At 41.6% G+C, this 24,124-nt stretch overlaps 3 protein-coding genes across 5 annotated transcripts in view; 1 reads left to right on the top strand and 2 right to left on the bottom strand.

The window, feature by feature from the left end:
• amph (amphiphysin) overlaps nucleotides 1–604 on the bottom strand; it is a gene marked incomplete at both ends in the record, with an annotated part of 39,736 nt that extends 39,132 nt beyond the window's left edge. Inside the window, one exon of the mRNA XM_080778892.1 lies at nucleotides 536–604. Within this exon, the coding sequence (XP_080635018.1) occupies nucleotides 536–604 (69 nt within the window). The remainder of the gene's footprint in view (nucleotides 1–535) is intronic.
• Nucleotides 605–2,358: 1,754 nt separating this feature from the next.
• On the top strand, nucleotides 2,359–14,358 carry LOC308325175 (uncharacterized protein). 3 transcript variants are annotated; one of them, XM_080777598.1, is made up of 10 exons: nucleotides 2,359–2,427; nucleotides 5,215–5,480; nucleotides 6,961–7,330; nucleotides 8,255–8,496; nucleotides 9,399–9,541; nucleotides 10,441–10,534; nucleotides 10,765–10,968; nucleotides 11,515–11,648; nucleotides 12,216–12,339; nucleotides 12,572–14,358. In XM_080777598.1, exons 2-10 carry the CDS (start codon nucleotides 5,215–5,217, stop codon nucleotides 12,756–12,758), a joined length of 1,764 nt encoding a protein of 587 aa, XP_080633724.1. In that variant the 5' UTR covers nucleotides 2,359–2,427; the 3' UTR covers nucleotides 12,759–14,358. The 3 variants fall into 3 exon arrangements, with proteins under 3 accessions (XP_080633724.1, XP_080633725.1, XP_080633723.1); XM_080777599.1 differs by having other exon boundaries at nucleotides 9,399–9,549; nucleotides 10,446–10,534; nucleotides 10,768–10,968; XM_080777597.1 differs by having other exon boundaries at nucleotides 9,399–9,549; nucleotides 10,446–10,534.
• A 2,422-nt stretch (nucleotides 14,359–16,780) lies between these two features.
• On the bottom strand, nucleotides 16,781–23,773 carry LOC308325316 (retinol-binding protein 2-like; the record flags this gene model as incomplete). The annotated part of the gene is made up of 4 exons (XM_080777805.1): nucleotides 16,781–16,834; nucleotides 18,235–18,336; nucleotides 22,396–22,577; nucleotides 23,701–23,773. 4 exons carry the CDS (start codon nucleotides 23,771–23,773, stop codon nucleotides 16,781–16,783), a joined length of 411 nt encoding a protein of 136 aa, XP_080633931.1.
• Between the last annotated feature and the right edge of the window lie 351 nt (nucleotides 23,774–24,124).

The raw sequence follows: 24,124 nt of genomic DNA, 5'->3' as shown, positions 1-24,124 counted from the left end.
ATAAGAATCATAATCCACACACCATCTACCCGTCAGAATGATGTAAGATGGACGCATTGCCGTCACACCACAACCATACCGCTATGGAATTATGTGACTTCAGACAGAAAACGAAATTAAAGCAGTCAATCAACAATAATAATTATTAATATTATAAAACATAATAATAGCAACCAGTAACCAGGTGTGACCTGGTTACAATAAACACCCACCATCCTCCTCTCTGTTTAAAGCCTTTGGATACACGTAATTCGATAGGTCACTAATATGGGTGTAACAGCGGTACGTAGCCCAAGTGTTATTCATTCATTTGTCGAATGGTTTCTTGAAAACGCTGCATGAAATGAGAACGGACCCGCCGTCCTTTATTAAACATCCACTTGTAATGAAACATAAAAGCCAATAAACATGGACATTTGAACACGTTTAAATTCATTCAATCATTACACAGATATAGGTACATCCCGTCGTCTTTAAAGGCCACGGTGGCCGTTCCTTCCACTACAAACCGCTTTTAAATTTCTAACATTCTTACCTTCTCCTGTGCTCTGCTTAGTCGTTTCTGGACGTTTTTGGCGAAGATTCCCGTCTTTATTTCTGCCATGGTGAGATCATAGAGCTGCACTGTAATTTAGCGATATTAAGTGATGAAGGTATAAGGGGAAGGAGAGAGAGAAACCCGAGAGGAGACCGAAGCTTCAGCACCAAGGACAGCGAGCATGGGGGAGGGGCCGTGGGAGGGGGGGGGGGGGGGGGGGGGTTCTTAAAGAGACAGTAGGCTACCCAGGGGTCTGCAACCTTTTTGAAAGTGCCATGTTTTCATTTTCTAGATAGCCAGTGGGCCATGTCAACATTAATTTGAATGATACCACATTAAAAACATATTTTGATTGTCCACGAATAGCCTATCACCTTTTCCCTTCTTTTTAAATATTTTCTTTCACATTGTAAATGATCATTGATTGATTGAAGTATTTTTTAACAGATTGGAGAATTACAGTACATTTCAAGCACAACTCAATTATACAAAACTGTTAACTATGGACGGCACCATAAAGCATTACACTTGTTTACAATAGGGTCCACCATGTTCAATTCATCATGAGACTCAGTCAGAGCAATAAGTTAGTTACCCACCCATCTCCCAGACTCCCTCCCTAGTCAGAGTTTGAATTCAATGTGCAGAATGTCATTTACATACAGTACAAACGTGAGGGACTTCATTTATTTAACTACATTTTTAATAGTTTATTATAAACTAAAAATGCTCTCTCACACTTCTGCCAGCAGTGTGCCAGTGCCAAAGGTTGCCTACCCCCATGGGCAGCTGGGCTACACTATTGAGCGCACCTATGGGATTCGTCATCACAACCATTTTAACTATTTTATCCATTTATATGTTGGATAATCAAAAATAGCAGTTATCCAAGCAAGCTGAGAGCTTGTACATCTGCTATGCTTTTTTGTATTGTTATATATACAAAATAAAAAATGCTTGGAATATTTTGATTCTTTTTTCAACATGAATCTTCTCTTCTGGCCCTGGGGGTCCCTGGCACAATGTCTTTTCAGATGAGGGTTTTCAGCCAAATAGACCTAGATTTGGGGGTCCTTGGCTTGTCTCCTTGACTTGGAACCTCACCCATCATATGGGTTTACATTGCCCTCTGGCGGTCAAACAGATCAATGGCCAAAATATGCCATGCACAAGAGCTAGGATGTGTCATTTAATGAAAGTGAATACCAGAGCAACATAAGGTCCTCTTAGGATTGTTTTTTACTGACATTAAAATACACTTCAAGGGAGTTTGGACCCATGGCCATGTGACAGGTGGTTTGAAGACACAACTTATGGTGCGATCTGGGAACCCATTGTCAAAACAAATTGGTGTAACGCCTAAGACGCCTTACAATGGCCACTCACAGCTTAGCCAACATGAATAATGATAGAATAAATAAAAAATCTTTCTTTTTCCCACGTTACATAATAATGCACAACAAATCAATTCTCACAAGTTTTTTTTCCTGTCTGTCTGTCTGTCAGTCAGTCAGTCAGTCAGTCAGTCAGTCAGTCAGTCAGTCAGTCAGTCAGTCAGTCAGTCAACCAACCAACCAACCAACCAATCAAATGAAAATAATATATTAACGATTTAACGTCACTCACTGCATGTCAGCAGCTCACCTGGGTGCCTCATATTATGTGTGGAAAGCTTGGCTAATCATTTCCAAATACTTGTATGACGTACTTACACTGTTTGTTTCCGTATCCGCTGCAGAACGGATATGCAAACAGAAACAGACAGCAGGGGGCAGCAGCATAGAGTAAGGCAGCAGCGTGTTAGCTGTGTCTGACAGGAAGCGGTCAAGTAACGAAGGATGAAGAAGTACCCGGAACAATAACAAACAGCACAGTTTCGACATGCAGACGTGAGGCTTTTTAATGTTTTATAATTAATTATTAACTTAATGCATTTACTTGTTCAGAAAAAAGTTATTGATATAATCACGCTTTTATGTTTCAGTTGTGTTTCTTTCAGTCACAAATAATAACGTTATGTTCGTGCTTTCATTTAGTAAACAAGTCTTTGTGCATTTTCTGGTTTTATCCTCTTCTTAGCAGATTTTGTACTGACCTGTTCATTCTTTTCCTGTACCCATTCTGCAAACTGTTAATAAAATGTTCAATCAATCAATGCAGCAATGCTATGGGAAAAGTATATTATATTAGCCATGTTTGACACACACATATGTCGCAACTTCACCCTGTTTTACGCACGTGCTCCATTTGCAACGTAACGTCTATATACACGTTCAAATTTCAAATATAAAGTGCTCAAACCAGGGCCACGGAAATTGCAATTCTGCAACACCCGTGCATTCCGTATTGTTCAATAAAAAGCATTTTAATCCGATCGGTGGCCATTTTCTCAAAAAGTTACAATGTATCAAGGTTGCAATACACCTCCCAGCCGATAGGGTCACGTAGTTGAAAGCAATTTAGGGTGAAGAAAAACTGAGACAAATGCTTTTAATAACCGCCCGAGCAGAATTGTAATATCCGTGGCCCTGGTTTGTGCACTATATATTTGAAATCTGAACGTATATAATTGTTAACGTAATAACGTTGTAAATGGAGCAAGGGCTTCATGACTGTATTGGTTACTTATTTACAGTATGACAGGGCTAATTAGAAATAGAATAGATTATAACAGTGCAAAAATACGTTATTACAAGTAAAGGTTCTGCATTCAAAATCGTATTTAAGGGAAGGGAAAGTAGGCCTACAACAGTATTGGCATCAAACTTAAAGGACCACTTCACCACTTTTCAACCTATCTTCAGATAATAGGTCCTCACTAATAATCATGATAAAACGGCACAATGTTTTTCTAGTCAGTCTGTGTCTCAGGAGGGCTGTGGGCAGTTCAGAAACCCGTCCACAAGTGACATCATCAATGGGGAATCCAAGCTAATAGAAGCTGCAGGCTTTCTAATCCTGAAAAGTTGCAATACGTAAAAATATCTTGTTTAAAAAAAAAGAAATCTGCCTAACGATGATGTTACTGGTGGATGGGTTGCTGAACTGCCCACAGCCCTCTTATGAGACACAGACTGAGTAGAAACAAATTGTGCCATTTTAAAGTAGCAAAGATGATGCAGAATGTCCCATTTCAGAATCTAATGTTAATTGTTATATTGAATAGGCCTACCAAACAACTCACCCCTTTCCCAACTACCCCCGGGCGTACAGCTGGCGGAACTGCTCAGCCTGGTATTCCTAAAGTAACCTAAGTAAATTTATGCTTAAACCTAACCTTATTCCTAACCTTAACTTCAGTAAAACTATGCCTAACCCTAAACGTATTTCTAACCTTATTCTCACTCTCAGTAAAACAAAATGATTACAAGAACCACCACACCGAGCGGTCGGCGTGAGGTCGGGGGCGAGATGGAATATGGGCGACCATACCTGTTACCGTTATATTGTACTGCCTAATTATTAACCAAAAGCCCTATTTACTCACAACTTATTACATTGTGAGTCGTGACATGTTTGTTGAGCTTGTAGATCTGATATTTTCAAAGAATATTAGAACATTTATGATTAATTAATCAGTAATAATAACGATGTAATGAATTACAATCATAAATTAATGTTAACTAAAATTAACTCTCAATGAACGCAGTGTAATAGAAGTTTTTGTTCACAGTTTGCTACTGCTGATATGAAGCTTATTCGAGGTGAGAACAAAATTATATTCATAATAATTTATAACATCTCATGTTCAGAATGTAGCAGAAACTTTACCTAATTAATATAAACAATATGTATTGTGAAACCTTATAAATAAGTGGGTTAGTGCTCATGTAACATACATGAGTAAGCGTGTAGGCATGCACAACAAAAGAAACAAATGGACAATTTGGTTCATTTGTGTGTAAAAAAAGGAAAAAACAAACAAAACAAAAAAGGTTCTCTATACATTACAAGATTACATTATTTCATCTTTCATCATTTCATATTTCGTCAGGCAGCAAGGAAGCTTTGCTGGATATGAAGTCAATAAGGAAGTACTTTTTCAGGACTGCAGTTCTCATTAATGGCCTGCCCTAGAGTCTAGACCAGGGGTGTAGTGTGTGTGCGCCATTCCCCCACTTCTCTCACGTCTGAAATTATTTCTGTCGTACGATTTGTCACACACGTTACCGCAGTGAAATTTGTTCTCCGCATTTGACCCATCTCCGCATTTGACCCAGCGGTGAGCTGCAGCCGTGCCGCGCTCTGGAATCATTTGATTAGTAGATTTGATCCCCCAATCCAACCCTTTGATGCTGAGTGTCAAGCAGGGAGGCATTGGGTTCGACTTGTTTGTTAGTGGTTCCTCAAACCTTTTATTTCTAGACCCAAAAGTGAAATGAGACGTTTGCCTGGGACCCAAAGTACTGAAAATAGCCGTGCCGCGCTTTGAGCTTGTAGATCATCTATTTTGAGGTGATCAGATGAGTACAAATGGAACCAAATGGACCCAAAAGGTCCATTTAAAATCTTCCATAAAAAGTTCCATAAAAAAAATCTCTTATGGGGGTCTCTGGCTGTCTGGCATATATATTCGAATGGGGGTTCGTGGGGCTAATTAGTGTCAATTTGGGCGTCTTTGACATGAAAAAGTTTGGGAACCAATGGTCTACATGACTACATTTTGTGTTTCATAGATGAAGGCGGGGCTGTACCGTGACATCACTCCCATCACGCTGCACGTGGATGAGGGCAGTTTGACAGCCAGCCTGTACTGCAGTACCGTCCACGGCCTGGAGGAGGCGCTGGTGGAGTCCTTCCTGGTGGAGGTGTTGCGCTGCAGGGTGTGCCTGTTCACCAGCGGCCACAAGAGTCGCATCGTCGCACACCTCCTACAGCGCCATCATGTGGCCGGAGGAGACAGAGCCACGCCTTCCTGCCCCGGAGAAGAGCCTGATCGCAGGTAGGGCCTGCTGTCACGGTTACAAAATATATGTTTCGGGTGAATAAAACAGATATAAGAGAGTTAACATTCGGTTTCACTTCCGGTTCAGGACCTGGGGTAGTTTTCGCCTTAAAGGGATAGTTCAGATTTAAGCTGTATGAAATATGGCAATAATATAGTGGTTGCAACTGTATTAATGAATTGCCCGAGTACCGTGGCGGGAGTTCTGCTCTGGTTTTGGTCAATATTAAGTAGTTCCGGTCATTTTGTGGGGGGCACTGGGGCCACACAGTAAATTAATTCACAAAACTAACGTAATTTGAATTGTTGACCTCAAGGCCGTCGCTACGTATACACGCAATATACACTGCGTGTAGGGCAAAACGCTGAGGGGGGCAACAAAATGTGCCAAAAAGTGTCATAAGGCGCCATGTGGCATGGAGTGAGATAATAACAAGTGTGTGCGTCCTCACAAACAGCGAAAATAGCCTTCCTCTGAATGAGGAAATGCGGCGCTCTCGTCGGGAGGGGGGGCAGCACAAATATCCTACGAGTAGGGCAACCAAATGGTCAGCTACATGGTTGACCTATTTCTAAAATATTAGCGCAACTTTCGTTCAACTTTGACCCCTCTATCACATGGTACTATCTTTTGGGCGTAGTGATATGGTCACAAAATATGTGATCGAGGCGTACATTTTTTTACGAAAGTTGCACTAATATTTTACAAATAGGTCAACAATACAAATTTGTGGATTCATTTACTTTTAATGCGTGGCCCCAGTGCCCCCCACAAAATGACCGGAACTACTTATAATACTGATAATAATACTGATAATTACAGGAGCAGAACTCCCACCACAGGACTCGGGCAATCAATTAATACAGTTGCAACCACTATTAGTATTTCATACAGCTTAAGTTTAAAAAAAAAACTATCCCTTTAAGCAAAAAAGCTCAGAATGGAAAGACATCAGGCCAGCAGGGGCGAAATAATTAATGCTTTTTTCAAATATTTTTCATTTTCATGAAGTTTCACCAGGAGCCTGGATGGCTTGGTCCCAGGCTTAAAATAATTTAAAGCCTGAATTTAATTTGGGAAAGGTTAATGGTTTTCTATGTCTGTGACAACACAAAAAGGCCACCACTGCAACGCTGTGATCTGGAACCGGAGGATTCTATCACATTTGGAACGGTTCCCGGAACGGGTTTTATCACACTGTCAGAGCTGGTTAAAGTGTAAAACTGTAATGTGACAATAAAGTTAATTCTGATTCTGGTATGTGGACGCAGTACGTCTGTGTACAATTACAATACCAGTGGTTCTTAAATACTCACCATAATGTAATGTCCATTTGTACATTATATGTCAGTTATTTCATTGCATATCTAATTTGTCATATCTGCACCCTGAATAAAATGCCAAAACACAATTAAATTATTAATGACAATTATTTGTGTCACAATGTGTGACAAATTACCCTAATCCCATGGACAGGCTGCAGGTGAGTCCTTACAGCCTGGAAGACCAGGATCTGGAAGACCAGGATCTGGAAGACCAAGATCTGGAGGACCAGGATCTGGAAGACCAGGACCTGGAGGACCAGGATCTGGAAGACCAGGACCTGGAGGACCAGGATCTGGAAGACCAGGACCTGGAGGACCAGGATCTGGAAGACCAGGATCTGGAGGATCAGGATCTGAGTGGCAGGTCCAAACCCCCCAGTGACGAGGACTCCCTGGGACTGGACCGCATCAGCTTCCTGCTGCCCATGTATGGCATGCTACCCAACATCAGTCCCCGCTCATGTGACATCGGTCTGGGTTCACAGTCCGATGGGGGTCTCCATGTGGCCCAGACCTGTGAGGTAAGACTGACTGACTGACTGACTGATTTAATAAACTGAGTGGTGCAACTCCCCCCCCCCCCCCCCTCCTCTCCTCTCTCTCTCTCTCTCTCTCTCTCATTAGCAGGCAACAGTGCAGCACTAATACTATCTCTCTCTCTCTCTGGCACAACCCCTACTGGTACGGTAGTCATAGCCATACTGGTGCTCATGAACCAACACATACATAGGCACACACATAGGTGAACACGGACATTGCTGTTCCTTGGAGTGGTTGCATCACTCAAAAACCGAAACAGAGTACAGTCAAACACAAAAAAGCACCAAAAAAAGTCCTTGCAGCCAAAAGCATGACACCCCATACCTTTAAGACATGATTGAACCCTGGTCACTGCTAACACAGGAATGATGTCCGAGCCTAAAACACCCTGGACAACATTCCACAGGTCCTATACTGTTTCTCCTTTCCTAAAAACCCCTGGACAATGCTCCACACGTCCTAGCTTCAAGGTTCTTTAATATTTGTCTCCAGAGGAAGAAATTTGTCTTAAACAAAGGGCCCGCATGCAAGCGTAGCCCTTATGCCCATGTCGCCGCAGTGACTCTTCTCCCTTCCCTTAAACTCCCTACGCTCCACAAGTACTCTTCTCCCTTCCCTAAAAACCACCCTGGACAACACTCCACAAGTCCTGGACCCTTTTCCCTTCCCTAAAACACCCTGAATAACGCTCCACAATAGTAATCCTAGTTTATTTGAGGCACAACACTGTTCTCGGCAATCTACTTACCGGTACCTAGTTTATTGACTACAGTTCATGATTTCTCTGCTTATTCTGATCTCACACAAAAACGTAGTTGACGAAAAAATCTTCGTCATAGTTTTAGTCGATGAAATGAACATGTGCTCCATTCTAAATTGTAATGAGTCCATGTGGTGTTTTCCAGGTGAGCACTCTGTTCGAGGAGGAGGAGGTGGGTGGTGGCGAAGACGGCCACATGTTCACGCTGAAGGAGACGTGCCCCAGTAACCATGATGACGAAACCGCGCAGTCCGCCCACCTCATGACCCTCGGCCTCTGCCGCATCTCTGCCCCCCTCAAAGCCACGCCCCCGGCTCCTAAAAGCCCTGCCCACAACCCTGAGCCCCACCCACACGAGGAGACCCCCCACCGAGACACGCTGAGGAGGTGAGAACCATGGGCTACTTGAAACGCAGCATCCATAGAATCAAACTGGAGACCACTGGAGACTACTAATAATTTCCCAACAATAATGACTCAACCAGACAATCCGGTGCACTTCCCCCTAATTCTAACTCCCTTTTTCTGTTGAATTTCTTGACCTCCAACTTGGACGGTCATCATAGGTCATTCAGTTCACTGTTTCTAGTGGAACTTTAATTATTATTATTATTTTTAATCAACAAATCCTACATTACTAATGTATGGTCAGGGACCACATGCAATACCGGGATTCCACCAGTGGTCCTTGAGGCGGTTCCAGGTGGTCCCCAGCTAAATGACAGAGAGTTGGTAACCAAATGTACCCTTATAGATCTTTGACTCCTGAGAGTGTAAAATGAAACCAAACGCTCTCAAGAGTTAAATTATTGTTAAACATCTGCATTACTTAATTTATAAGAATACAGCATGGAATTGTGGATAAAATCTTATCCAACGATAACAAAATATTCTTCAGTCTTGGGTCTGAGAGGCTAAATCCCATCAAATGGTGGTCCTTGGCTCAAATACGAAATAAATATTGGACCTTGATATGAAACTGGTTGAAAACCACTGATGTAGACCAAGGGTGCCAACATTGGCACAGAGGAGGGGGATCATTGGCATAATTGTGACTTGTGAGAGAGATGATGTTTCTTTTCAATACATTTACTGCCAGAATTAAAACAGCTTCTATCCTGTCCAGCCAAGACCATAGGTTAGCAAACAGCGCCCTCCAGGGCCACTGGTGGAACTAAAATTGTATTCATTATGGTTTATTTGTGTGGTGGTATTGATTCTACTACGTTGTGTGTTATTAATTATACTACAGTGAAAACAAAGGCCTTTCTATTCTACTGTGAGTGTAGGCGCAGTACTGCCCCTGTCCAGCAGAGTGCAGCAAGCCACAGAACAGACAGACGGACAGGGACGGACAGATACCTGAAGAAGAGGAGGAAAGAGAAGGAGAAGGAGAGAGGAAGAGAGAGGAAGAAGAGACACACAGCAACAGGTGTGTGTGTGTGTGTGTGTGTGTGTGTGTGTGTGTGTGTGTGTGTGTGTGTGTGTGTGTGTGTCAGTGTGTGTGTCAGTGTGTGGGTATTTAGCACAAAATAATGTATTTTTAATAGCTGCTAGCAATATTGTGCAAGCAAGTGTGCTGTTCTTCCAGGAATAAAGTAAATTAATAATACTGCTCCAATGTGACAATGCCAGCGTTATCTACCTGGGAATTAAAGGTGATATTTCTAGTTTAAAACAAAACTTTTTTCTGTTAAAAGGTATTGTTTATTGGCAAAAAAAAAGTAGTACTGCTTCATTTCCAGAAGGTGTGAAATGCAGTCTTGCAGAAAAGTAATTATTGGCATTGAATGATTGTTCAGCTACGGGAGTCTCCCTGTCTTATCTCCATATTTTTACTTTTTGTGTTTTTCCCAATTAATAAAATGAATGCCCACTTGATCATACTACAGCGTCACACAAAAGCAGCAAAAGTATCAGATCCACAAGCTTGAAATGCAGTGCGCAGCGACGGGTTTTGAGCTTGTAGATTGGCTACTTTAGCTATTTTTTAATTTGAATTTTGAATGATGAAAAGTAAGTGTCTGTTTCTAGTACCCAACAGAGGCAATACTATTAGTAATAGTATTTGTAATAGCAATAATCAGTAATTATATTCGAGGACTCCACTCTTATATCCTGCAGATATTCCTTGCTGCTGTAGCCTGGAATTCTATGTCCTTGGTAATGGCTCTGTTGCTGGGAATGGACGAGATTGTAGATCTTGAGCCGTGAAAATTCCGCACTTGCTTCCTACTGCAACTGGTGTGATTATTGTGGTAGCCCATGTCACGCTGCTGTCCGTATAGTAATAGTTGTGACTGTATTGGCAATTCTCATTTTGTCTTGTAGTCCAGTCCAGAGATAGACTCCACAAACACTTCCTGTCAAAACACAAGATTTCAGCAGACAAGCAGAAAGTGGTGCCCCCATGTGTACTGGAGGGGTAAGTGTGACAGCACCGACTGACAGCGTTTAACTTAAAGGTAGGGGTAGGTGATTTTTAAAAGGTTGTTAAAATAAGTGTTGAATAGCTCTATACTGTGACAGTAATCTTTCTTTTATGATCTACAAATATATATGTTATCGATTATTTGGTTTCAAGTTGGTTATTGGTTGTAAATATGGGTTTTTATATATATTTTGAGTAGTATATGATTTGATCTGTCTACTCAGCAGGCATTCTGCAGGTAAACAGATACCAGGGGGAGCAGTACTCCTGGAGGACAGCCGGGGGGCGACAGAGGGCCGGGGCCGCGGCAGGAACACGAGCGTAGTTAAGAACAGAGGAGGAAGAGACGGAGACGAGGATAAAACTATCAAAACGACAGCAGAAGAGAACGGAGGCAGGAGAGAGTTCTGCTGTTCTCTCTGTAACCGGTAGAGGAATACCCATGTATTTGATTGTGTGTGTGTGTGTGTGTGTGTGTGTGTGTGTGGGCGTGTGGGCGTGTGTGTTCAGAGGTTAAGGTTTTTCCTATACTTCCCCTCGCGATGTACTTGCCCCCTCTAAAGTTCTACTTTAACTTTCCCTGCCTAGAGGGGTACTATTGACGACAGTTCGGCGTGTAGATCTCTCTCACAATTCAGTCTTTCCACATATTTTGTTTTACAGATTTGTCATTATCACCACGATACCGTACGTACATATATATATTTTTTCTTCTGAATTATAACTTGTGAAATACCATTTTGACCAACTCACTTCTACAAACTGTGGTGCCAACTCTCCAAGTAGGACAGCCCTACCCCACATTCTAGTAGTTTTGTAGTATACAAAATTCTAGAAATGTAACCAAACATAATCAAATCATGATGTCATCGTGTGTGCGTGCGCATGTGTGACAGTGTGAGAGAGAGACGGAGAGATTCGGAGTCAGTTTAATCCCATTTTAGCTGTCATGTTTGTATGTTTTATGTAAACAGGAAGTTCATCAGTAAGTTGACGTTGCGTCGTCACATGGGGATTCACCAGGGAGAGAAACCCTACGAATGTCCTCACTGTGACTACAACACTCGCCTGAAGTCCTCCCTGGTACAACACATACGTATACATACAGGTAATAGAGTACTCTATTGGTGGTTCACAAACTTGACGGGTCGAAACCCAAAAGAGAGATTAGACGTTTGCCCGAGACCCAAACTAGTGAAATAGCAGATCTACAAGTGCACAACGTGTCGCTTCGCATTGCGTTAAGAGCTTGCAGATCGGCTATTTTCACTACTTCACAAGCCCAACACACACTGTCTGAAAACAGCCGCCTCTGTTATTTTCAATGAACCTATCCCACACTGGCGGCGTCAGAGGCGCGCTCCGATACGCAGCTGTTCTATTTTCCAGGCGTTGCCATCCAGTAATCCGTGGGCGTGGCTGGCCAACCGTGTGGTAGCGCACCACGTCCTGTGGGTGTTGCTGTGCGGCTATGACGCGCGGCAATACTGTGCCGCGTCGCTGCGCACCCGCTTCACAGACGGTGTGTGTTGGGCTTTAGTCATTATTATTTTTTATTCATGGACCCTAAACCTAACCCTTAACATTTATATAATTATGTAAAATTTTGAAATATAATAAGGAATTTCTTTTATAGTACTGTACGGCAGAATGAGTTGTTTTTGTGGTTGTTCAGGAGAGAAACCGTTCAGATGTTCCGAGTGTTCCTACGCCTCCATAGACAGAAGCTCTCTACGCAGACACTCACGCACGCACAGCCAGGAGAAACCCTACCGATGTACACACTGCACCTACAGCAGGTAACACATACATACAGTACAGAACACATGCATGCACGTGTACGCATGCACACACACACACACACACACACACACACACACACACACACACACACCAGGCTGTTTCAGAAGCACTATATATTAGAATATGCAGAGCTGGCTACTTTTTGGTAGAATGGTATATATACCATGGAGTTGTGTTCAGTGACAGAGATCTCTCCAGCTCTTTAATTATAGTCTTTCAACTCCTCAGCATCCAGAAGAAGAGTCTGGACCTCCACGCTCGCCGTCACCACACTGGGGAGTCGTTTCCGTGCCAACAGTGTGCATACTCCAGCCCCGACCGTCAGCTCCTGCTGCGCCACGTCCGCAAGAACCACACCTCCCAGCATGCAATGGGACTCGGGGGTAAAAGGTCATCACAGCCCTCGGACAGGTAGAAAGACCTCTGAGGGCGCAGGTCCTCGCCAGGCTTTACGTGCCGTGTGACATGATCATCGTACCCGGATGTTATGCGGGAACACCTACTGTGAGTGGATGATGTTAAACTTACCAACATCACAGCTGTACGGAAAGCTTCAATTATAGTCTTTCTATCCGCAGATAGAAAGACTATAATTGAAGCTTTCCGTACAGCTGTGATGTTGGTGGTTCTTGCGGTCACAAAAATCCACCATAGACATGTTTTGCGCTAATTTCTGTCAAATTCTGTGCAGGTGATTATTTTTAGCCGCCATGATCTATTTATCTATTTATCATGCATTGCCAAGGTTTTCCGCTTGCAACCCTTATTTTGAAGAGCCAAATATCTGTAACCGGTGTTACGATGACATAATGCTGTGTGTGCGGTGTCTTGACCGGTTGTTGTTATCTCGCTCGGTGCAGAAAAAACCCGACCGCGAGTATCACAGTGCCTGCTGTCGGCCGTTGAAAAACCTTGTTTTCACCAGAAACGACATTCATTGCGCCGATTTGGAGATACAGTGGATGCGTGCGCATCTTCAAAATGGCCGCGGCCACTGTCCACTGTTATGCTAACGAGCGGCAGCTAACGATTTGATCGGATCAAAACATGGATTAAAGAATATAAATCCTAGAAAACGTAGGCTACGTTTCTGGCGGGCTGCCAGACAAAAGTAATCCTACGCTTACTACGTTTCTAGCGGGCTCCGTGTTAAATGTAAGAGTTTGGAAGTGCTCGTTTTCAATATTGCAACGTCCTGCTGCCTCCTGCAATTTAGAAATTTAGAAAGAAAAGGTGGTAACGCAGGATCGTAATTTTCAACGAGCGATTCCAAAGCTCCATGCTGTTCAATGTTTTGCCACTCAGTAATGGATGAGGGGGGCATGTGCCGATCGAGAAGTGTTTTTTTTTCTTATAGTAATTTGATTATAGTAATTTGTTTACATTTTGGTGAATTCCTGTCCCGTCCTCGAAATATGGACAAGACTGACGTCATCATTATGATGTCAGAGATGCACATGGGAGTCTGAATGCTTTGAGATGTGTTCATCTGTTGGACTTTTGAATGTCTGTGATGTCTCCCGGGGACCCAAACTAGTAAAGCAGGTCTACAAGCTCACCACGCATCGCATCACGACGCGTGGTGAGCTTGTACATCTTCTATTTTCACTACTTCTTAAAAAACGTATTATTATGGAATTTCTTCGATTTTTGTATTCATTAAATTATTCTGGAAAAAAGGTTAGATGAAAGGTTATTATTTTTATTTTAGTAATTAAAAATCATCTCTTTGGGGAGAATCACAATTTGCGTCCTCACCTTCGTCCTCAATGTTTGTGTATACAAAAACACTCAAAATTGTCCATTCATTGTCAATGGCATTTGAATGTTTGTGTAGGACAAAGTTTGTGCACACACGCCAAAAGCTGGACATAGAAGGGGCTACCGCCCCTCAGAAATCACACTTGTGTGAAGTGAGGCGCGCCTTTTTTTTGCTTTTGTTGAAGAAGGTGCACAGTCGACCCAGATAGCATGCAGTAACCTACGCTAATGCCACAAGAAAACTCTAGTCTGTGAGCCAAGACCACAAATTTGAGCCATGGGGGGAATAATTCTCATAGGCACCTTTCCTCCAGGGATGAACCAGTTCCCTTAATTCACCTTTTTTCATGGCCTAATTTTGAACCAAATGAATTGGTTCAGATCCCTAAAAGTTGGGTCGGAACTGGAACCAAAAACATCATCTTCTTGCCCCAAAGTGGCCGTGTCACTATAGTGCGTCGCTGTCCCGCCCCCTCGAGAGACCTGGAAAATAAATCTCCGTCCATTTTACCTCATAGACTTTTCAAAAAGTATTTATTTAAAGACGTTTACGCCACGGACAAAGCCAGCTCTTGTCGTGACAAATCATGACAATAAACACAATGTTTTGGGCCAAACAAAGAATTAGAAAGTAGAAAAGAACGGCAGGTTACAACACTTTTTTTGTTGTTTTTCTTCTTTGTAATTATTTGTTTGGTCCAAAATATTGTGTTTGTTGTCATGATTTTGTCACGACAAGAGTTGGCTTTGTACGACGCTTATAAGGTCTTTAAGTAAATACGTTTCGAAATGTCTGGGAAAAATTAATTGGGAATTATTTCCTGGGCCTGGCGTCGTCATGAAAGGGGGCGGGACTGCAACGCTCTATTCAGGTTGGAAGATGCAGATGTGATATAAACCATCATAAGAAATGTAGTTATTTTTGTGGAAAAGAGACCTATAGTGTCCCTAGTGCTAGAAAGTATGTGATAGCATTACAGCGGTGGTAGCTTTCTCTGTGTGTTATCACTCCATTAATAACACAATACCAAAACACACATTTCAAAAGTATAGATGAATCAAGGTCAAGGTAAACTTTATTGTCCACAAGGGAAATTTGTCTTGGGCTTTCACCCCAGCTACAGCCACACATAAAACATCAATGACAACAAAAATATATTACAGAGGAAGACACAACATTACACAATTGCACACATGATGTGGAAACCAGGCCTCACGTAGTTACTGCTGTTTCAGAGCCTCGTTCAGCATCTTAGTTGATGCTGATACAAACGATTGAATTAAGCTTGGGGGGAAAGGCTTGGAAATTAACAATGTGTTGCACAATACTACGCAGTAGTACACACAACAAATTATATCAAGCCCTTATCGGTCATTATTGACCTGAAATATGCTAGTGGTCCAGAGCTCAGAAAATCTAGAGAACCACTGATCTATTCTTATCTCGCGTTTACCATAATTCCATTCTTACTTTATCCAACATTCCATATTAAACTCATTTTATATTAACTGATACTGATTGTATGAGTGCAATGCAATATACTGTATGTCCTAATAATGATGACTGAAGCAGGCTGGGTGCACTTCCCCTTCTTGAGATTCAAACTCCCCTTTTCTGTGCAAACTCCATTTGTCAATGTTTTTAATATGAATTAGTGCTATTGAACACCCTGTGTTTGGGTTTGTGGGTTTTACAAATATTGAACTAATGAAAATATATTTTTGTAAATGATTTTGGCTAAACCTGCTATAGCCTACTCCATTGGATCCTCAAACTGTCGGTCAAACCACCTAAAAACTGTCTCTGTCTAGTCGCCCAAACTGTGAGACCGGGAACATCCCAGATCGACATCCCACTGATCCCAGATCTGCAACCTGGACTCAAACAAAACAATGTGTACACAATTTAAAATTAAGTACTGTCGTATCTGAACGAACAAAGACACCACTAAACTATAGAGAAGAATGGAGTTCTCTAAACTAAAGCAAACTGTAGTGTAGAGTAGTGAAAACCTTGCATCAAAGCATCAGATGAAGAACGCAGGCAGAGAGAGATTTCCTCTGAGTGTGATGTACCATTTATTGAAACCAAGACAAAGACAGACAGAGAGAGCTTCGCCGTAAAACACCCACTTTTATGGAATAATTATTGACCTTCAATCTTAATAACTAAACACCCAGTTTAGTATGATATTAAGAGTAAAACATGTTAAACACCCAGTTTAGTATGATATTAAGAGTAAAACATGTTATCCCCATAAGCCAAAGATAGCCGATAACATTCATTTTCAAATACGTTTTTCAAAATTTACTTAAGTAAAAGTACAAAAGTATTGCCATCAAAATGTACTTTAAGTAGCAAAAGTGAAGTATTCTTTATGCAGAATTATTGTATTTATTTATACAGTGTGTAAAAAATACTTTGAAATCCTTTTCCAATTGCCAAAGTTATATGTATAGGTCTGATAATAATCAACGTTGTAATAATCACAATCTACAAAGTAACTAGTAATTAAAGTTTTCAAATAAGTTTAGTAAAAAATACAATATTTGCCTTGAAAAACTCAAAATTGTACTTAAGTAGAGTAGTTGAGTAAATGTACTCAGTTACTTTCCACCACTGGATTCAAGCTGGGAGTGGGCTTCAAACAGGAGCATATTGGTCTGTTCAGGCCCTCATTCTATCCTCTTAAACACTTGAAGACAAAGTGCATCCTCACAGCTCAGTTCCTGTGAACAACAAACCATGAGTCACATTAAATTCTTCAAATATACAATGGTTCAAAAAAGGAAGATATTCAGAATGTAGATTTGCAAACTAAATAATCATTTAAAAACAATCATTTTAAAACGATTATTATTATTATTATTTTAAAACGAGACTTTTTAGGATAATTTTTTTCTCATCCTTGTTGATCGTCAACAAGAATCCATTGTAAACGTGTTGTGAGCTTGTAGATTGGCTATTTCTGAATAGCCAAAGTACAAAATATTTGTCTCTGAGATGTAGTGGAGTAGAAGCATTGAAAATGGCCGTTCCCAAGTAAAGTAAAAGTACCTAATTCTTTTTTATCAAAGCTAAGTGATTTTCGTTGGTTAAAATAAGTGTTTATTAGCTCTATTTTTTTATAGTACTCATTGCTATAGTGTTTGTTCAGTAACAGTGTACATGTCTCTCCAGCTCTTTATCAAACAGAAAATGCATTGTATTTTATCGTGTCCAATCAATCACGATAGAGAACTCAGACAGTATAGAGCGTCGCTGTCCTGCCCCCTTTCAGGCCCAGGAAATAGTTTCCAATGCATTTCAAAACGTATTTATTTCAAGACCTTATAGTCGTACAAAGCCAACTCTTGTTGTGACAAATCATGACAACAAACACAATATTTTGGACCAAACAAATAATTACAAAGAAGAAAAACAAAAGAAAGGTGTTTTCTTCTTCTTTCTAATTATTTGTTCAGCCCAAAAAAGAGTCGTAAAAGCGGCGTAAACGTCTTTAAATAAATACTTTCTGAAAAGTCTATGAGGAAAATGAACGGGGATTTCTTTTCCGGGTCTCTCGAGGCGGCGGGACAGCGACGCTCTATACAGAGGAATGGAAGTGATGACAAATAAATGGAAGTGATGACAAATAAATGTGCAAACAAAATTGGAACTGGAACAGTAAAGATGAAGCTGATAAATATAGCAAATTGACTCATGTGACTGAACAAACGTACCCTACCTTCAATCCATTAAAACAGCATCACTTTGTGCCGTGCTATGCGCTTGTAGATCTGCTATTTTTGAAAATTGATGATCTATCTATCTCCCTCTCTCTCTCTCTCTCTCTTTCTCTCCCTCTCTCTCTCTGATTCTGTGAAATAAAGACATAACACTGTGGAGAGTATAGTTATTATGAAAATAATAATAATACATTTTCCAGAGAGCAATAAAGCAATACCGCAAAACCCTACAGTGCACGCTCAGAGCAATGGTGTTATGATTGTTTTTCCACCTGTACCACTCGTTCTAGGATGATGATAAAATCTGATTACAGTAAGAAAACGGCTAATCTGAAATTCTCCTTTAATATTACATACTGTACTTGAGTAACCTAAATGTACTTAGTTCCTTTTCCACCCACCAGGTGTAGTCTGTCTCCATGCAGCCAGTGCTTCCAGCCACGGTTCATCTTCTCACCTCGCTGGCTGCACACCAGCTTGTCTCCCTCCCACCTCACCAGGCTCTGCATAGGTGGAGAAGACAGACACAGCAGGCGCTGTTACGGTGAAATCGTTGACCTGACCAAATATGTGACCAATTGAGGAATCAGGGCCGGTTCTAGCCTGCCCCACTAGTGTGGGCAGGACTATATGTATGAGGGGGTTAACAGCACTGATGGTAAATGCTGTTCAGGTGGGTCTACATTTCTCAATAAATGATAAATGGTACAGATAGTTTGTGGTATTTTTTTTTATAATGTCTAAAAATGGGTGGGCAGGACTCACTGCTAAATGATTGAGAGTTTCTATTTCTAACCAAATGGACCCTTTCCGATCTGTAACTCTGAGAGTATAGGCCTACAAATGGAAGTATGAGAGTGCGTGCAAATGGAACCAAATTGACCGTTTTCCGGTAACTTTTTTTCCTGTAACTCTTCAAATGTAGTCATAAGCAAATGGACCATTATGGGTCATAACTCTGACAGTGTACAAATGGAACCAAATGGATCCTTGCAGGTCCATTTAGTTCCATAATGGACAATTGTATTGCACGAAAGGTCCTGAATGGTGAAAGCTATAGCCTATACACTCTAAAACAGTTTAACTTATTTTAACAAAGCTAGTCAATTAAAGGAACATTTCTACCCAGCATCAACCTACAGTATGTTCATATAATTGGTCCTGACTCCTCACTAATGTTCATTATAAGACACCTGCCTACCATGGTGACATAAAGTAGGCATGCAGGTTTGGTAATTTCAAACAGGATTTCAAACTTTTGTTTTGATTAGATTTTATTTTATTGGTGCAACATGGCACTACAATTTAGTATTTTCCTGATTGATAATTGATGTACATCATTCATTGCTACTTAATGCATGGTCTCATTGTAATGACTGAATTGGTTCAGTCGTTCAGCTGTCATTATTATGCATAATTATGTCTGAATGAAGTGTCCTAGCAGAAGTTCAACAAGCTGATAGGGAGGACACCTGCACACTGTTCACATGGGAAAGAGAAATGCTTAGCCAAAACACTGCGTGGGGACCATTTTGGTTACATCTGTATCCTCTGGGGTTCAATTTGTAACCTTTTAAAGCTCTGCATTTAGTCGTCCACATCATTGCCAGTCTCCTGCAACTCCCTGACAATTCTACTTTTTTCTTATACTTTATATCGGTGTCTTCAGTGTTGATCAGGCAAAGGACCCCTCAGCTGAGAGAGGTGAAACAGGGACCCCCACTACTCTGATGTAGAGCATGCAACCAAAGGACCCCTCAGCTGAGAGAGGTGAAACAGGGACCCCCACTACTCTGATGTACAAAGGACCCCTCAGCTGAGAGAGGTGAAACAGGGACCCCCACTACTCTGATGTACAAAGGACCCCTCAGCTGAGAGAGGTGAAACAGGGACCCCCACTACTCTGATGTACAAAGGACCCCTCAGCTGAGAGAGGTGAAACAGGGACCCCCACTACTCTGATGTACAAAGGACCCCTCAGCTGAGAGAGGTGAAACAGGGACCCCCACTACTCTGATGTACAAAGGACCCCTCAGCTGAGAGAGGTGAAACAGGGACCCCCACTACTCTGATGTAGAGCAAAGGACCCCTCAGCTGAGAGAGGTGAAACAGGGACCCCCACTACTCTGATGTACAAAGGACCCCTCAGCTGAGAGAGGTGAAACAGGGACCCCCACTACTCTGATGTAAAGGACCCCTCAGCTGAGAGAGGTGAAACGGGGACCCCCACTACTCTGATGTAAAGGACCCCTCAACTGAGAGAGGTGAAACAGGGACCCCCACTACACCACAAAGGACCCCTCAGCTGAGAGAGGTGAAACAGGGACCCCCACTACTCTGATGTAGAGCAAAGGACCCCTCAGCTGAGAGAGGTGAAACAGGGACCCCCACTACTCTGATGTAGAGCATGCAACCAAAGGACCCCTCAGCTGAGAGAGGTGAAACAGGGACCCCCACTACTCTGATGTACAAAGGACCCCTCAGCTGAGAGAGGTGAAACAGGGACCCCCACTACTCTGATGTAGAGCATGCAACCAAGTGTAGAAAAATACAAGAAAAATTAAAAAACTGCAGATTTAGTCTACTAACATCTTATGATATGTAGTCAACTAAAACTAGACTAAAACTAAAACATTACAGATGACTGAAATATTACTAAAACTAAATGTTTTTTTTTAATTCAAAATGACTAAGCTTGCTGTCAAAATTAACACTGGGACCAATTACCCACACATTTGACGATGAAATAAAATAGAAGAAAAAGAAGAGGACCAATTATGAAAAGATAGGGTTGAAAATGGGTGAAGTCTGGGGCAGACATTCTCCACACTGACCACAAGGTCAGTGTCTTCACTGACCTTGGCCTCGTTATGTGTGTCTGTGTCACAATCGCTGTACGAGAGCCTGTTACTATACACCTCCTGAAAACTTCAAATGGAAGCTGTTCGCGAACACACATGCATGCGTGTGTGCGTGCGTATATGTGTGCGTGTGTGTGTGAATCAAATGTGATTCTTTTGGGTGGTCGCATCTCAAAAGATCCAAACATCACACAAGTCTGCTTTCCCGCTTGGCTAAGATTGCCTTCCAAAGTTTGCAGGATTAGTCCATTTGGAAAAAAATCTTGAACACATTCCCACTAGGCAGAGGAAGAAATGACACTTAACAAAATAATAAAAATCAGCCTTGTGGTGGTGGTATAACAGGCCAATTTATGTTTTCAGCTATAACTGCACCGATCTGTGTACAACTTTGTATGTACACTCTCTAGAGGCCAAGGAAAAACCTTGGCCCTGCATTTTCCACATCTGCCTGTTATATAGAGCCATCATGAGGCCAATGTTTAGCTAAACACATCTTTACATTACTCTTACAGATTTTATCCATACATCACGCAAATCGGTATTCACTACATGATCTATAGTTATGCGTTCAACACAGATCTGTTAGACTTTTCATATATTACTCCTACAAATTTTGTCCAAACGCTATTATTCTGGTGGAGACCTGTGCCCAGAGGGGCATTTTTTCTAGTTACTTATGTATGGGATATAAAAAAGACAATAAAGTTATAATACTAGTCATTCAGTTACTATAGACTGAAGCAATTAAACTCATGTTTGCTGGAATTGTAACAGCTGAAATAAATATATCAATATTCGGATATTAACCTGCAGGCCACGTTAAGTGAAGGTGGGGGCTGCATGTGACCCCCAGGCCGGACGTTGCCCTTGTATGCCCTATAGTGGGGTTATGTAGCACCTCCATCCTTGACCTTCCTGATGCCCAGTGCCTTGGTCACCTCCTCGAACTCCTCCCCTACAGTGAATAGTGTGGGGTTAAGAAACACCTCCATACCTTGACCTTCATGTTGTCCAGTGCCTTGGTCACCTCCTCGAACTCCTCCCCTACAGTGAATAGTGTGGGGTTAAGAAACACCTCCATACCTTGACCTTCATGTTGTGCCTTGGTCACCTCCTCGAACTCCTCCCCTACAGTGAATAGTGTGGGGTTAAGAAACACCTCCATACCTTGACCTTCATGTTGTGCCTTGGTCACCTCCTCGAACTCCTCCCCTACAGTGAATAGTGTGGGGTTAAGAAGCACCTCCATACCTTGACCTTCCTGTTGTCCAGTGCCCATGGTCACCTCCTCGAACTCCTCCCCTACAGTGAATAGTGTGGGGTTAAGAAACACCTCCATACCTTGACCTTCATGTTGTCCAGTGCCTTGGTCACCTCCTCGAACTCCTCCCCTACAGTGAATAGTGTGGGGTTAAGAAACACCTCCATACCTTGACCTTCATGTTGTCCAGTGCCTTGGTCACCTCCTCGAACTCCTCCCCTACAGTGAATAGTGTGGGGTTAAGAAGCACCTCCATACCTTGACCTTCCTGTTGTCCAGTGCCCATGGTCACCTCCTCGAACTCCTCCCCTACAGTGAATAGTGTGGGGTTAAGAAACACCTCCATACCTTGACCTTCATGTTGTCCAGTGCCTTGGTCACCTCCTCGAACTCCTCCCCTACAGTGAATAGTGTGGGGTTAAGAAGCACCTCCATACCTTGACCTTCCTGTTGTCCAGTGCCTTGGTCACCTCCTCGAACTCCTCCCCTACAGTGAAGGCCAGCTCGTAGCTCCGGAGTGTGCTCTGCGTTTTGAAGTGGAACTTCCTGTCTCCGTCCTGGGTGATCACTTTCGTCTGGGACAGTGACATGGCGATTTTCCGTGTGGCAAAATCGATATCTGCATGCCGTGTACAGAGGGAGCAGTGGTGGAAAGTAACTAAGTGCATTTACTCAAGTAGCCTACTGTACTTCAGTACAACATTCATTACTTTCACTTATACTCCACAACATCTCAGAGGCAAATATACTTAAATAAACTTAGCTAAAACGTATAACCAGCCCTCTATATTTTGGCTACTTGAAAATAGCCGATCTACAAGCTTGCAAAGTGACGCATTGTAATATAGATCTGCTATTTTCAAAAGATTGTTTATACATAATATTATTAAACTTGTTGAAATTAGATATTTTGAGTAGGCCTACTTACTTATAATGTATACCTTGTTGCCAAAATGCTTTTACTTATAAGCTTTACTTATAACAGAGTATTTCTACATTGTGGTATTGATACATTTAATACACTATATAGATATAAAATATATATTAGTACTTCCACCACTGGTTTTAAGTCATTTTATTTTATTTTTAAACACGTATCATGCAACAACAATCTGTCCACAATCTGTTATGTATCTAAATGAACATAAAAGCTGATGTAATGACAAATTGTTACCAAATGTGTTGGACATTAAGTCAATCATTTGTTACATTTTGGAGGAAGCTACCGGATTCTATAGTGTGTGCGACTTTGGAGAAATTTTAAACAAATCCATCTAAAAAAGAGGAGAATTGCTACACGATATAATGGCTGAAGCTGTGAACTGTATTAATGCTGATATCTTAGTTTAGATATCTTCTAAATCAGTTTTATGAAAAATAAAATAAAAAAGAACTATGTTGCTATATCAGTGGTGGTAAAACCTCTACATGTGGACCCCCAAATTGTATGCATTTGGCTGCATAGTCCTACAGACCTCCATCTCAAAACATTCGGTTCAAGCCAGACACCCGAGAAGCAAAGATTGTAGTTGTTCTCTTTATAGGCTATTCAAAGATTTGACAAAGACAAAATCCCAGATTTAATAATAACAACTACAACATAACATTATCAACTATTGCTAACTGCAATGTAACACATTCAAAGTCCACATTAAAAAGCAAAAACACAAATAACCCCAAACCATAAAACCAAACAAGCAACAACAAACAAACAAACAAACAAACAAACAAACAAAACGTACTTAATGCTTTTAGATAATCCTCAAATCTGTCGCTGGTTTCCAGTATCCATTTGCCAGAGAGGTGTGCAGGCATGGTGGCAGAGCAGGCTGGGCGTCAGACTGGGGAAGGGATTTTGGCTGTTTGCTGTCTTATACTGTAGCTACCATGTGGTTGGTAATGAAAAATGAACCCTTGTAGATCTTGTTCTCTTGAGAGTGTGTAAAATGAAACCAAATGGACCATTTGGTTTCATTTTAAGCTCTCAAGTGTTAATGTATACATCTGCGTTACTTAATTTATAAGTCTACACAATTACAGAATGTAGAAGAATTGTTTTTTCATCAACATTTCCTGCTATCTCTCCTAATATGGTACCACATCAACAGCATAGAATGGTGGACAAATGTAAGCCAGTGACAAAAACATATTCTTGGGTTCTGAGAA

Source organism: Protomyctophum bolini, assembly GCF_963924005.1.
Source record: "Protomyctophum bolini genome assembly, chromosome: 12".
NCBI classification, from domain to species: Eukaryota; Metazoa; Chordata; class Actinopteri; order Myctophiformes; family Myctophidae; genus Protomyctophum; species Protomyctophum bolini.
Note: the sequence above shows the minus strand (reverse complement) of the source record. Positions and strands in the feature narration are given on the sequence as shown.